The sequence below is a fragment of the Parasteatoda tepidariorum genome, chromosome 7, assembly GCF_043381705.1.
Source record: "Parasteatoda tepidariorum isolate YZ-2023 chromosome 7, CAS_Ptep_4.0, whole genome shotgun sequence".
Taxonomy (NCBI): Eukaryota; Metazoa; Arthropoda; class Arachnida; order Araneae; family Theridiidae; genus Parasteatoda; species Parasteatoda tepidariorum.
This window is the reverse complement of record NC_092210.1, coordinates 81,510-96,804: the sequence shown is the minus strand read 5'-3', so window position 1 is coordinate 96,804 and position 15,295 is coordinate 81,510. Positions and strand designations below refer to the sequence as shown.

Here is a 15,295-nt window from a genome sequence, read left to right as displayed (position 1 = left end):
AATGGAGAGATTTAACTGCATTTTCTAAAAGTAAAGTAGCTACAAAAATCAATTTAAGGACATTACTTAAAATGCATCAACAAGTTTGAAATGTTCTGCAATATTTTGGGAAATATGGAAAGTGGATCTCAAAGAAAAGTTCGTTAAATAGAAGTCCGACTGTATTTGTGTGTGTGTATATGTATATATAGCATATAGGTACTTTAATGACTAATCCTAGTTTTTTAAAATTGCATTTTTGAATAATTTACTTTGTTAATCAGTAAAACTAAAATTTGGAAAATGTTAGAATTGTATCAGAATTATAACAATGTTAAATTTTAGTTTTTATATTATGAGTAGAATTTAAAAATTTTCATTACTAAATTTGTTGGCTTGTTGATTTCTAAAAAAAGCTGAATATATATGGTTATTCGAATAATTTGCAATTCTAATTCTAAAATGTCCTTCGGAATGTAAATTTTCTTGCAACCTGTATCCTCTTTTTGACTTAAATTTGGTTTATCAAGCTCTTACTGCATAAATTAATAAATGATACTATTTGTTTATTCAAAAGGTTATTTTCATAATAATTTTATCTATAAAAAATATTCATTGCTGGTTGACATCTCTGGTATATATATTTTTAATTTTTATAAATTTATGTTAATTTTGAGGAACTATTTTTCATCGCTGATTTTTTTACTTCAAAAAATCTTTGTCTGCCTTAGTTTGAAATCATAAGATTGCATCATAATGCTTGAAAATTTAATTTTAAATCAAGAATATAAGTTATTTAAGTTGTGTTATACAATTACTCACTTGTATATAGAAACCTGCTTCAATTAGCTTTGATTCATTTCACTTACAGATTTAATTTTTGTACTAAGCACGATCAAAATTTCTGTTACTTGTTGTCAAAAAGAAAACTTAATTGTATGCTTTTTATTAACTTTGATTCATTAAATTTACTTCTGTTAAATATAAAATTTAATCAACTGTAATAGTAAACATAAATCTGGCAAATGAATATTGAAAAGGCTGTAAGTTTAGCAGCATTGGAATATTTAAAAGTGTGCCAGAATCTTGTCAGTCATCTTGCTTTTGTGTATGTTATTCAAACTTTTTTTCCCTGTTACTCGATTTTTTTATCTATGATGTACAGGTATAGGACAAAATAATAGGAACACCTGTGAAAGAATAGAGTCGTTCTCGACCGTCCAATAAGCGGCGGGCACATGTCGCAAGAATGTGCCACCTAGTGGTGATGAAAGGCAATGTATCTGTCTAGGATTTGGCGGTGTGAGATTTGCATGAGAAAAATCTGTTTCTAGCAAAACGAGATTATGTTCGACCTCTCTGACCTTAAAAGAGGCATGATAATCGGAGCTCGCCTGGCTGCAGCGTCCATGTCCAGAACAGCGAACCTTCAAGGACTACTGTATCAAGGAGTCTGTCGGCATATACAAAGTTGGGTAAGGCGTCTTCGGCGAGGCACAACAGCGGCAGGAAGTGGAAGTTGTCAGACCGTGATAGACGGGTGTTGAAGAGGATAGTTGCTCGAAAACGCAAGACTATACTGCTGGTGATAACATCCGAGATGAATTCCCACCTTCAGAACCCTGTATCCATGAAAACTATTCAACGGGAGTTACATGCTGCTAACATTCATGGCAGAGTAGCTATTCCAAAACCGTTAGCTTCAGCTCGGAATGCTTTGAAGAGACTACGGTGGTGCCAAGACCACCTAAAATGGACACAACTGCAATGGGAACAAGTCATCTGGTCTGATGAATCCTCTTTTACACTATTTCAGGCCACCGGACGTGTGTTCGTGTGGCGAACGCCGTCATAAACAGTTCGTGTTGACTGCCTGGTTCCAACCGTGAAACATGGAGGTGGTTCTGTGATGGTGTGGGGCGCTATATCTGCCCGTGGATTTGGGCCTCTCATTGTCTTGAGGGGGGTGGTCAAAGAGGACCATTACCGAAGCATTCTTGAAGATCATCTTCACCCTATGCTTCATACTCTCTTTCCGGAAGTACGTCCTGTGTTCCAAGATGACAACGCCCCTGTTCACACATCTCACTGTGTTCAAACATGGTTAAATGAGCATAATGATAAAGTGGACCATCTAACGTGGTGTCCTCAGTCCCCTGATCTCAATATCATTGAGCCTTTGTGGGGTTTTTTGGAGAAAAAAGTAGGTGCTCGGTTTCCTCCTTCACGCACACTCTCTGAACTCGAGACAGCCCTGCAAGAGGAATGGCTGCAAATTCCAATGAACTTTGTTCAAGACCTTTATTTGCCAATCCCGCGTCAAATGCAGGCTGTCATTCAGGCCAAAGGTGGCCCAACTCCTTATTAATAAAATATTTTCATTTTTTCACAGGTGTTCCTATTATTTTGTCCTACACCTGTATGAAGTTTAGTCAAATAGTAAAATTAAATTATTATTTTTTCTTTTTAATTTTTAAGTTTTAATCTATATATTATATGTTAGTTATTTAAAATATATTAATAAGTTTTAATATTTTATTAATATATCTTGCATTTTTAATTTTGCAAATAAGTTTTTAATTTGTTGATTCAGGAAAAAATACTTGAAAATCTCCAAAAATGTCCTACAAACCTTAAAAATGCTTTAAAAACTCTTCATCACTATAAGAGACCAAAAATGGAAATGTTATCATTTTTTCAAATATCTCTCATGCTTATTATTTTCCTTCTTTTTCCTAGGTAAAATAGAATTAGTAAAATCCAAATGGATCTTGGCTATTTGTGCAGTAATGACTGTTTTTATGTCACTATTGATGTCGGTTGGTATTTGTTTATGGTTTGGACTTAATCCAGCTCTTAGTGGCAGGTAACCTTATAAGCTATATTTTTTCTGTGATGCAATTATAAGTTTTCCTTTTTTCTAATCATGCATTTTGTTTTAGTGAAATTTTACCATATCTCATTGTTGTGATTGGTTTGGAAAACATCTTAGTGCTAACAAAGTCTGTTGATTCAACGCCAATGCATTTAGATGTCAAGCTTCGAGTCGCTCAAGGTATAGAACATGATTTTAATATCTCTTATCTTTAAAAAAATCACTTTTTATAGCATAATACCAATAGAAATTAATTTATTTTTGCATAATTGAATACAAATGTTAGGTTCCTGCGGTATAAGTTTACCTATCATTTATGTGGTATATTATACAACTTATCCTGATGAAATTATTAAATTTACAATATTGATGTGTGTCAGCGTAGCCAAATACATAGTAGGATAAAAAAAAAAGAAAGAAATTAAATATTTGTGCACACAATCCAAAAGTATCTGCTGGCTCCTAATATTTTTTGAGAGCAGAATGTTTTTATTGCAATATAAAACATTTACCTATTTTACATATTTATTTATTTATTCAGGATAAAAAAAAACAATATATACATGCACATTAACATTAAGAACATTAGAGGAAGAATTATATAAATGGCTATAAACAAAAATAAAATTAAAGAATTGCATTCATATTAACACTAAACATACTGCAACCGGTCAAAAGACTGGTTATTGTATTGTAAAGTGTTGGTACGCTTAGTAATAAGTAATTATTTAAGAATTAAGTAATATTAATGATTTTGCTCCTGTAATTCTTCACAGCAAAATCCATATTTAATTTATCCAACAAACTTGGGGGCAATTTTGTTTCATTTTTATTAAGAAACAAAATTACATTAAAAAGTTTTCCTGTTGTCACCATAATTGTTTATATGCATTTTACAGCAATAATCTCGTTAGCAGGTGAGCAATAATTGCTCACCTGCTAACGAGGGGATCACATATTTTTGGGCTTAATGAGCAGTTTTATCTTTTTTCATCAGTAGCAGCATGCATACAACTAAAATTTTTTTTTTAATCTGCGCACATTTTTTTTCCATGGATATTTTTGTTTTTAATATTACAAAAAGTATCCACAAAATTGGAAAATATCTACCAATGTATTCGCACACGACGTGTGCGATTCCGTTTATATTATCTAACTATGGACAAATAGTTAGAGTCATTGTCCTGATAAGATAGAGGTACCGAAAATTTAAACATGTATGTTTAAATTTTTATTTATTATTCCTATGTCTTCTAGAAGTGTCTAGAACATGGTGCATAGCGTTTTTAAAAAGTTCTTAAAGGTGCTTATTTTCGTTTTTTAAAAGCACTTAAAGGTGCTTTTTTCATTAGGTGTTTTTAAAAAGTGCTTAATTTTCCTTTTTCTAAAATGAAATTTTTTTCTTTACAATGTCGATTTTTGCCATGTATTATGAGCTAGATTTGGTGAGATTCTTGCTCTCTTATGTACATCTCGCAGGGCCGTCTTTAAACTATTTGAGGCCCTGGGCACATTAGGATCATGGGGCCCCTATGACCTTGAGAAAACACTATTTAGTTACAATAGATAAAGAAAGACAAACAAGGTTCTAAATTTATTTTTATTTAGTTACTAGCTATAAAAAAATAGGAAATATAAAAAATAATCTACAAAAGTAACTCGCTTAACTTAAAATCCTTAGATTAATTCTATGTTGATTGCAAAGGTACCCTTCTAGATTTAAGATGAGCAAAATCGTTAATCACTTCTTCAAAATCTATGGTATTGAGAATATCACATTCTATGGACATCAGCGACAAACTATTTAATCTCTCTTGAAGCATTGTACTTCTTAATTCATTTTTTATTCGTTTCAATTTGGAGAAGGAGCGTTCTCCGCTGCAGTTAGTTACCATCATGCTTAAAAATATTCTCAATGCAATTTCTACGTTAGGAAATGTGTCTTCAATTTTGTTTTGCTTTAATAGATTATATACTTCCTGTACACTGTTAGATGCTTCATTTTCACTCTGAACATTTATTAAGTATTCTTTTAAATGTTGACATTCTATTTCTAACTCTTTTTCATTTACATCTTCGTGATAGATTTGAGAAAATTCTTTGCATCCTTGTCGTATCTCTTCGGAATTCAGAGTTTTTAAGTGAAAAAATAAACTAAAACGTTGACTGACGATCTCATATGAACTTTGTCGCTGTTTTAGATGAACACTCAAGGTATCGATTATTGGGAGAAAGGTTTCTACGTTGAATCGCTCTTTTCCATTCAATTGGACTGATGGCGCAGAGCCATCAAAAAAACTCTGCCGTGAGCTTCTACGTCTTGTTCTTTGAGATAGATCCTTGTAGTCAGATTCTGGGTTATTTTCTTTGGCAGATGATTCGAAGTTATCAAATTTATCCCTGAGGTTAGTAATAAAATCATAAAGTGAAGTCAACAAATTGGTTGCAACGTCCAGTGTTATTGTTTCTTTCTGAAGATAATTACTTGTTTTGTCTATTCTTTCCAATATAGTGCTCCAGATTTCCGTCAGTATAATAAATTCTAGATTTCCCATTTTTCTAGACAGACTAAGGGCTTCGTCTCTTGTTTCTCGTGCCTGTTCAGTATCGTTTGCGATGGTGATTAAAGCTTCTAATATTCTTTTATAACCCCCATGCAAAGCACTTACTGCATCAGCTCGGGCTGACCATCTGGTTTGTGAAAGACTCTTAACAACTTTTTTTGAACCTAAATGTTCTGTTAACATATTCCATCTGTGGGTAGAGCCCGAAAAAAAGTTGTACACTTTCTGAACTATTTCAAAAAACTGTGATGCCTCCGGTACACACCCAGCAGCATGGACACCTACCAAGTTTAGTGAATGTCCTGCACATGGTATAAAGGTGGCAAATTCACATTTTTCCTTGATTCTTGTTTGTAGACCACTATACTTTCCCGACATATTTGAAGCATTGTCGTAGCTTTGTCCTCTGCAATCTTTTATGGGAATATCATGTATCTCTAAAAAATTTAAGATGGTCTCCGCTAAATACTTAGATTTATGTTCTTTAATAGGTATAAATTTCAAAAACCTTTCAACAGGAACACAGTCTTTTACGTATCGAATGATGAAAGTTAGCTGGTCAATATGAGACAGATCGGGCGTACTGTCAACGCTTATGGAAAAATATTTTGCTGATTTAACTTCATTTATAATTTTTTTTAGAACCTGTTTTCCCATTACTTCAATAAACTCATTACAGATATTTGCTGATAAATAAGAAATGTTACCCTTTCCAGGATTCCCAAATTTTTTTAAGTGATCTGCAAGAAATGGATCAAATTCACTCAATAATTCCACACAACCCAAATAATTTCCATTGTTTGGAGATCCTAGGATTTCATTGTCGCCGCGAAATGGAAGCCCTCTCGATGCCAAAAATTTTACAACAGCTACAATCCGTTTAAGTACGTTTCTCCAGTAATCCACTTCCTTTTGATGTTGAGATAATAAGTCTATATCTACTCTACCAACCGCTTTACTTCGTGCCAGATAAGTCATCATAGATTGCTTATGCGCTGGGCTATTTTCATGTGTTAAAATTATGTGATTAATATGCTTCCAATCATTACATCCATTCCGAGAGCAAAGATTAACATCAGTTGGGTTAAATAAGCAGCATGAAAAACAAAATACAGAGCATTTGGAAGGCGAATACAGCAACCATTTTCTTTCGACGCTTTCATTGTTCTTTAATTTGCGAATAAATAATGCTTTGTTGAAATATCTCGTTACTAATTTATTACCATCTTTGTATGTTCTGGATGCCTCGGAAAAGTCAGAATCTTTATTTTGAAAATATACTGGTCCCTTACGAATTAAAATTTCGCGATTTATTTCAACAAACTTTTCGTGAAAATAATCGGCGGGATCGTGCGATATTAATTCTTCTGTGTTGGAAAACTGCTGTTCAATTNGGTATTGTAGTAAGTCATTATCATCAGATTTTTCAAAATTAATGTTTTTCGGTAATGTATCGGTTATCATTTGGTAATCTGGCAGGAACTAGGGGACCCCATTCGATCGCGGGGCCCTGGGCACGTGCCCATAGTGCCCAGTGGGGAAGAGGGGCCTGACATCTCGGCTGCATTTCGCAAGATATTCTCAATTTCAGGCTTCTTTTTCCACCCTCTGAAATCAAACTGAAAAATCTCCTGATCATTTTATAATGGCTAATATAATAAAGAAAAGAGTTCTTTGTCAGAAACTAGTTATTTTATCATAATCATGAAAATTATTTTGCATTTTGTTGATGTATTTAAAAATATTTGCTAAAAAAAATACTTAAAAGGTGCTTATTTTTTATTGACCCTGTTACATCATTTTCTGTTCCATATTTAGTTTTGTATAAGCTGATGCATTTTAAGTGAAAATCCCAAGTTACCTTGCAGGTTTTAAGTGTTTTAATAATCTGATATACTTTCTAGACTCATTTAATTTCTCTCTTTGTGACATTATTTTATTTTAGTATATAATAATATTTTGTGAAGCTACAAAACATTATAAGCATAAAGAAAAATATTAAGTGCCAAAACTCTATTTTGATGCTTTTAATTTTGATAAATGTTATTGTGAAATCATTCTGTTGTAACCAGTGCTCAAATAGAGTAAAAGAATATTTTGCTTCAATACTTTTGTCACTTGTTTGAACCACTAAAACAGTTGCAACCTGCTGATTTCAGCTTCTTACTATTAATGTTTCTTAACTTCCATAAAAATGACTTTTAGGAGTGTGATTTCTTTTAAGAAATATATATATAAAATTTTTTTAAAAACATGATAGTTAAGTGTGCACCCTCTGTTAGAATCGCAGTGACATGGCGGTATTGTCACAGAACGTTACAGAGTTCTTGTGGAAAGATTTATCGTTTGAAAAGTAAAAAAAAAATTTCTTTTCTACTGAAATTTACACGTGATATTTGAATCATGCATTTAGATAATAATTTTTTGGCCACACTCAATTCACGCCGATAGCATCGTAAATCGATGTAATGTTTGATTGTATTTTCGACAGTTATTGATATTAATTTTCACATGGAATTCTAATATCCCGATATATTTCAAAACAATATGGAAAATTTCAATCGTGCATTTGGGTATTTACTTTTTAATGCAATAACTCTATCAAATTTTTGGCAGCTATTGCTATTGATTTCTCCATAATTTTTAAATCTGATATATTTTTCACACAGAATTATTTACTGCAACAATCTAATCTCGAAACGAAACAGGCATTTGAGAAGTCGAATTCACGTGATTTCGGCGTCCATCTTTTTCTCTCCAATTACTACTGCAGATTTCATGATTTTGTATTGTGATGATTATTTACAAAATGCGAGGAAGGGAATAATTTGTGCGACTCCCCAACAAAATTCGAAAATATCTCCTCCCATAATATTAGAATAAAAAATTATTAGATGTTCAATTAAAAAAAATTATATTTATATTTTGTAAACACAGCGCTTTTGTTATTTTAAATCAGTAACGTATATTGTAATAATTAAAAGTATCATGCAGAAAGATGTTAGTGCTAGAGATGTCTGTCACTGAGAGCTCGAAAAAATTCTGCCACAGGGATTATGCATTTCTAACAATTTGGAAAAAACATTGAACTTTTTTTTAAGAAAATTTATTTACAATACTTGCGTGGTAGACAGTACTTATTGTACTAATTTTTTTCAGTTTAGACTTCTATATTAAATGCCTCACAAGATATTTTCATGAAATATATGGGCTGTGTGTGTATATTATCATCTTATTTGATGTTCAAAATTGTCTTTGCCTTTTCAGGTCTTAGTAAAGAAGGTTGGTCTATCACAAAAAATCTTCTTACTGAACTCGCCCTTCTCACTGTTGCCTTTCTTACATTTGTTCCAAAAATCCAAGTAAGTAACAGTCATGATGTTCATTCATATGGTAGGCAATCTTTTTTTTAAATTTCTACCTAGCCACTTTAAATCCGTTGTAAATAGCAATTCAGTAGACTAAAACAAATTACTTGAAATACTAAACATAAGTCAACTTAATAAATTTTGATAAATTTTAAATTGTTTTCATAGTTTAAAAAATTTTTGTGTTTTAAATTTAGTTGTTGGATTAGATAATTTAATATTTCATGATATACCTATAGTAAAATAATAATAAATACTTGGTGAAATAGTAAATAATTAATTGCTGTTAGGTGTGATATATTTGTAGTTGTTGTTTAAAGCTAAGCAGTCAGTTAAGAAGTTGCTAAAATATGTTAGGTAGTGTATTTTAAATCTTGTGTTTTTTATAAAGTTATCAGTCATTATTATTAATTTTCTTTGGTAATTTTTCAAAATTATTTCTTATTTTAAAGATTTATTTAGTTCTTTACATTCAACTGCAAAATGCTGTTAAAAATTTTTTTGAAATTACAATTCAATATTAAGCTTATTTGTGTGTTATTATTGTGTCCATTATTATTGTGTCTAATATTAAGCATATTTGTTTTAGAATTAAAGTATTATTGTGAATTAAAATTAATCTAAGTATCTTATTTCAATAGTCATCATTTAGTTATTTTCTTGAAAATAAAAGATAAAAAAAAAAAAAAAAAACTAAGTGTAAATTTTGTAATAATTATGTTGACAAAAAAATGGCTTTAATAATATTTTTATTTAACTCATTTTTGAATTTGTGTTTTAGAAAATGCTGCTAATTTGGTGTTACAGTGGGGTAAATGTGAACTTAAGCCACTTAGACATATGGCACTACGTTACATGCATATAAGATTAGTAATAAACTTATATTTTAAAATAAATTTTTTACTTTGTCCATAATTTTATTTTTGATACGTTTTAGATATTGATCTTTATAGATCAAAATAGCTTAGTTATAATTCAATAACTATCATAATTTTATTAAACAAAAAAAGGACTTTGTGAAATTCATTTAATTTAGAATTTTTAAAAAGTTTTATTGAACACGTGATTGAAAATGCATTTTTGGGCTAATTATTGACAGTAACGAGTAGATGGAACTGCCATTATCAACAAATTAGTTTCTTTATTTTTTTATATTTAAATGTTTGTATAGTTTTATTTAAATAGGGTTTTTGTAAAAATATATGTTTCAAAGAAATCGGATCTAAATTTTTGACAAATATAATTTTCGCAAAGCTTCATTTTTTTATTTCGAGAATAACAAACTATTTTTCACAAAAACAGGATGTCAAGAAAATCCTTAATCGACCATACATTTTTCCGTGAGTGTTTAATACTTTTTTAAGTTCTGTTTGTTGCCGTTTTAGAATTCTGAATATTACATGAGACTGTCATTTGATAGTAAAAAGCATTAATTCATAAAGTGTTAATGATAGTTTCAAGTAATAAGCATGGATTCATTTATTTATTATTTTTTTTAAGGAGTTCTGCTTGCTTGCAGTGGTTGGTCTTCTAACAGATTTTTTCCTTCAACTCATGTTTTTTGCTACAGTTTTATCTGTAGATTTAAGAAGATTAGAAGTAAGAATAATAATTAATGTAATCTTTTCATAATTTTATCAGGGGTGATTGTATTCCAGGTTTTTTGTATAATCCCTCCAGGTCTAGAAACTAGGAGCAGGTCATGTGATTTTTTTTGCAGAATTAAACGTATCTCAAGAATTCACGGACTTCAGAAGCATTAAAACTTATAATCCGATGAAATTTTCACCACAATCTAAAATTTGAAGTAAGAATTAAGTTTTTCAAACTAAAATTCAAGTTTTAAATCGCATTAACGAGACGATTTCATACACGTGATCTTCCGCAATATTATTATTATTAGTTTTGGTTTGTATAAATATCGCAATTTTTATATTAAACTTCGATGTTCATATTTACCTGATTTGAAAATTACTCATTGTGAATTATACATTGTGATTCGTTTTCTTATAATTTAAAAATCAAATTTCTCAATTTGTTTTTACACATGTCAGGGTGCATGACGTTTTTAAAAAGTGCTTAAAGGTGCTTATTTTTGATTTACATTTTTTAAAAGCCCTTAAAGGTGCTTTCTTTATTCGGGGTTTATAAAACAGGGTTCCCACCTCCTTAAAAGTCCTTAAAAATTGCTTAACTTTTATTTTGGAAAATAAGGGCCCTTAAAAGTACTTAATTTTGGTACAAGGTTTTTAAAAGTGCTTAATTTTTCGGCATCACTATAATTGATAGGAACAATTTTTTTGTTCAATGTTTTAAAACAAAAAGTCTTTCTTTTAACACCTCGAATTAGACCATGCACTGAGAGTGAAGCATTTTAGAGAGACAAGAAGGGATGTGTGTGAGAGGGCTACAGGCAAAAAGAAAGTATTAATGTATTGGTTCTTTCATTAATATATTCTGCCTCTTGTCTAGAATGATGCCTATGAGAAGAGTGACATTCTGAAGAAAAGAATAGAGCGTGGACAAGGGGGATACTGCACATGAAGGGATAGTGCTTTTTTTGAGGGTTCTAAGGTACTTAAGTAGGAGACTCACACTGATCTGCAAAATTGACAGAATTCAAGAAATTCAGTTTTACTTGTAATGCATCTGCTCATAGGAACAAAGTAAAACCCTAAGAAAAGAAGTATCGAAAAAAAAATTTGAACTAATCCACCACGAAAACTATTTCCAAAAATCTTGGAAGAATTAAATAAATTGGTATAATATTTCAGAGTGTAATAAGTAACTGTAAATTTAAAAAAAGCAATTACATTTTTTAAAATTCATGATTGTACTAAAAATTAAGCATATCTGTACTAAACAGGGTTTGAAAAATCCCATCCCACCTAGGTTTTACATCAAAAACTGGAGATTTATTGGGTTTTTGGTGAAAACCTGAAGTTTTTTCAAAAATATTGTAAATTTTATTCCTGAGTACTAAATAAGAATGCATGATTTGCTCCTAACAAGGAAGTTAAATATTTGGTAACTATTTATAACTTGTTTTGCTGCAATGTAAATTTTTTTTTAAAGTTTTCGATTGTTACGCTATAGTTTTTATTTCTTAAGGATAAACAGATTGTTACATAAAAATTTAAATCTACTCAATTAAAAGATCCCAAACTTTTTGTTATTAATGTCTATTGGAATAAAATTCAAACTTAGATTTTAATAATCATTTTTCTCAGTTAACATTGCGACTTAATATGCTGTTTTTTTTCTTCTAATTTCTATTCAACTTTTGGTTGCTTTAAAATTAGTATATGTTTTTCGTCACATTGTTTAGTAATATTATGTAAAATTAACTCCTAATATCAGTTTTGACTAGAAATAACTGTTAAGCTCATCATAAATGTAAATATAACACATTTGTTGTTGAGTAATAGTTTTCAAAGTGATTAAGTTACATACCGTTTTCAATATGTTTCTCATAAAATTTTTCAGTATATTTTTTCTAAACTAGTGATTCACGATAAAATAAAATATCAAATCATAGTAATAGTAGAGACTAATTTTAAGAATTATAGAGAATGATAAGAAATATTACAAGTAAATATCTATAAATGATGAAAAAGTAAATAATTTGTCAATATTTGTTAATTAAGTAGCCTTACCAATTTTCTGGCCATAGGAATGTGTTGATGCCTTTTAAAAATCATTTTAGACCCTTTTACTTATATGTTTCACCGAGAACTAATAAACATATTGGTGTGAAAATTATAAATCTTGAGCATATTGTATTTTTATTCTATAAAAATTTTTCTAAAAATATTCATTTCAATAAATTTTTTAAAAAAAAGGAGAAAAAAAATATTAAGTTTAGCCTTGTGAAAAAAAAGTGGAATGATTTAAGGCGCTTAGATATTAGTATGACCCGTTTTTACTTGAAAGAGGACTTGATTTAACATGACAAAGTTGAGAAAACTTCTCTCATGCATAACTCTAATTCGACTTCTTAGTTTTAATTTTTTTAATATATACCCTTATAAATGAAATATTTTGTTAATAGAAAAACAATATTTTTTTAGGCGTAACTGAATATTTGCCAAGATTGGCCCATTCCTGAATATGTGGTGCATGTCTAGTAACGAAATATAAAAACTTGTAATAATTTCTTTATTTGTTCTTTTTTTTTTAATACATGAAAAAAATTGCAAATTTTTATTTCTGTACCTAATTTTGCAATTCAATTTCAATTCAATGATTGAAAAGGAAATACAGATAAGTTTCATAGATGTCGTTAATCCTTAACAATCTGAAAATGTTTTAAAAAGACCCGACCGGGGTTTTCAAAAATTGTCTGGTCCTACTTTGGCGAACCCTGTTAATTAATACAATTTTATCAGTACTTACATTATAATAAAATTGTTTTTTATTATTTTTTTTATTTCTTGATTTGTTTTAAAGAAAGTTAAATAATAACATGGTCACTGGTTATATATATTTATTCAATGATAAGCAATCATACTATTTTTAAGGTCCTTAAAAGTGTTTAATTTTTGCTTTGTAAAAGGAGTGGGAACCCTGTAAAAAGTGCTTAATTTTCTATCTTTTAAGAAGAGATCTTTTCTTTGCCATGTTGATAGTCTTTCTAAATTACAAAAAAAAAAAAAAAAATGCATGATTTTCTCTGCAATATTTATCAGAAACTAGTTATTTTATTATGATTATGTGAAGTTTGTGAAAATGTTATTGAATTTTATTGATTTTATGTTCATAAATTATAAACTTTAAACAATAAAAAAATAATTTTTATTGCTGCACAAATCCTAATTATAATTTTTTTTTCTTTTCGGAAAGTGATAAAATTTTTTTTTTTTTTGAGTATTTAAAAAGTACTTAAGAGATGCTAATTTTTTGTTGAAAAATCTTGTTATGCACCCTGCAAATTTTTGAAATCAATATCGCGACTCTATTCACCCGAGTTTAAAATCCTGTATCCCTATTCCTATTCACAGAATCTAAAAATTATGTATCACGATTCCTACTTACGCGATTCAGAAATCCAATATTGCGATTTGTGTTTTTGCATTCTTAAAATTCAATATGGCGATTCATATATGTAATTTAATTATAAATCTTAGTCAAAAAAATTATATTACATATGAATAGTATATAAATCGATATCTTGTTATTGAGTTTTTGCATACTGTTTAATTGTTTCTTCGAGTTGCAACTTTCAAAGTTTTTCACTTCGTGTCACAATCACCCCTGTTTTATATTCTTCTTCAAAATCATATCACAATTGTTTGTACTGGAATAAGTCATGTTTTACTTGTGACTTTTTCCTAATTAATTTTAAGAAAGTTCTATGGTTTGTCTACCGCAAGAACTCCCCCCACCACAAAGTCTGAGGCCATCTGCTGCTGTGAAAACAAGAATTGTGCATTTCAGGGAGTGTAGCTACTCCTCACTATAGGGCTAACACAATAGACCGAAGAAAAATATTCTCTTTATCTCACCGACCTGAGTCAAAACCTGTCCTAAACAGTGACCCCGCTCCCCTACTTGAAATAGCTATACTTTGTTACCATGGTTACCGTCACGGGTCCAGACGAATGGCTAGAGGAGTTCTTACTTTATGCAAACTATATGTCTTATCAAAGTTTTTATTTTTTTATTTTTCCAATTAAAATCTCATGTTTAAATTTCCTATAGTTTGTCTACGGTAAGAGCTCTCCCTGACACAAAGTCTGGGGCCGTCTGCTGCTAATGAAAAATAGCGCATTTCAAGGCAGCTAGTTACTCCTCACTCTAGGGCTAACACTATTAACCGAAGAATAAATATTCCCTTTCACTCGCCGATTCGAGCCAAAATCTGTCCCTAAACAGTAACTCCACACCCCTACTTGAAATAGTTATACCTCGATACCTTAGTCACTGTCTCAGGTCCAGTCAAATGGCTAGGGGAGTTCTTACTTTAGACAAAATATATGTCTTACATAGTTTTTAATTTTGTATTTTTTAAATTGAAATCATGTTTGAATTTTCTTAAATTGATGTTATATTTTCTTGATTTATATTGTATAATATGTAAATAAACTGCTGTTTGTAGAAAATGCAACACCATGAAAGAATCATCAGAATCAAATGAAATTTAATGCAGAAACGACTTGTACTGATACAAATAAATGATGAAATTTTCAAAACAAAAGAAACAAATTAAGCGTCCGAAATCAGTATTTGGTGCAGCCACCACGCGCTGCAATAAGTGCTGCTATACGACGTGGCATGGAGTCAAACAGATGTTGAATATCTGCTTGAGGAAGAGAATTCCATATCGCTTGTATGCGCAACCAAAGTTCGTCTTTGGAAACTGCAGGACGCGGATCACGAGTGAGACGCCGACCAACCATATCCCACACGTGCTCAATAGGCGACATATCCGGCGAATAAGCAGGCCAAGGAAGAAGTTGCATGCGTTGTGCTGAACAGAAGTCTCTAACAGTCCGCGCAACATGTGGGCG

At 30.5% G+C, this 15,295-nt stretch overlaps 1 protein-coding gene across 1 annotated transcript in view; it reads left to right on the top strand.

Annotated features, from left to right (window-relative positions):
* SCA (SREBP cleavage activating protein) overlaps nucleotides 1-15,295 on the top strand; it is a gene marked incomplete in the record, with an annotated part of 84,765 nt that overhangs the window by 14,723 nt on the left and 54,747 nt on the right. Inside the window, 4 exon segments of the mRNA XM_043053770.2 lie at nucleotides 2,719-2,845; nucleotides 2,922-3,034; nucleotides 8,686-8,780; nucleotides 10,287-10,385. Of these exon segments, the coding sequence (XP_042909704.1) occupies nucleotides 2,719-2,845; nucleotides 2,922-3,034; nucleotides 8,686-8,780; nucleotides 10,287-10,385 (434 nt within the window).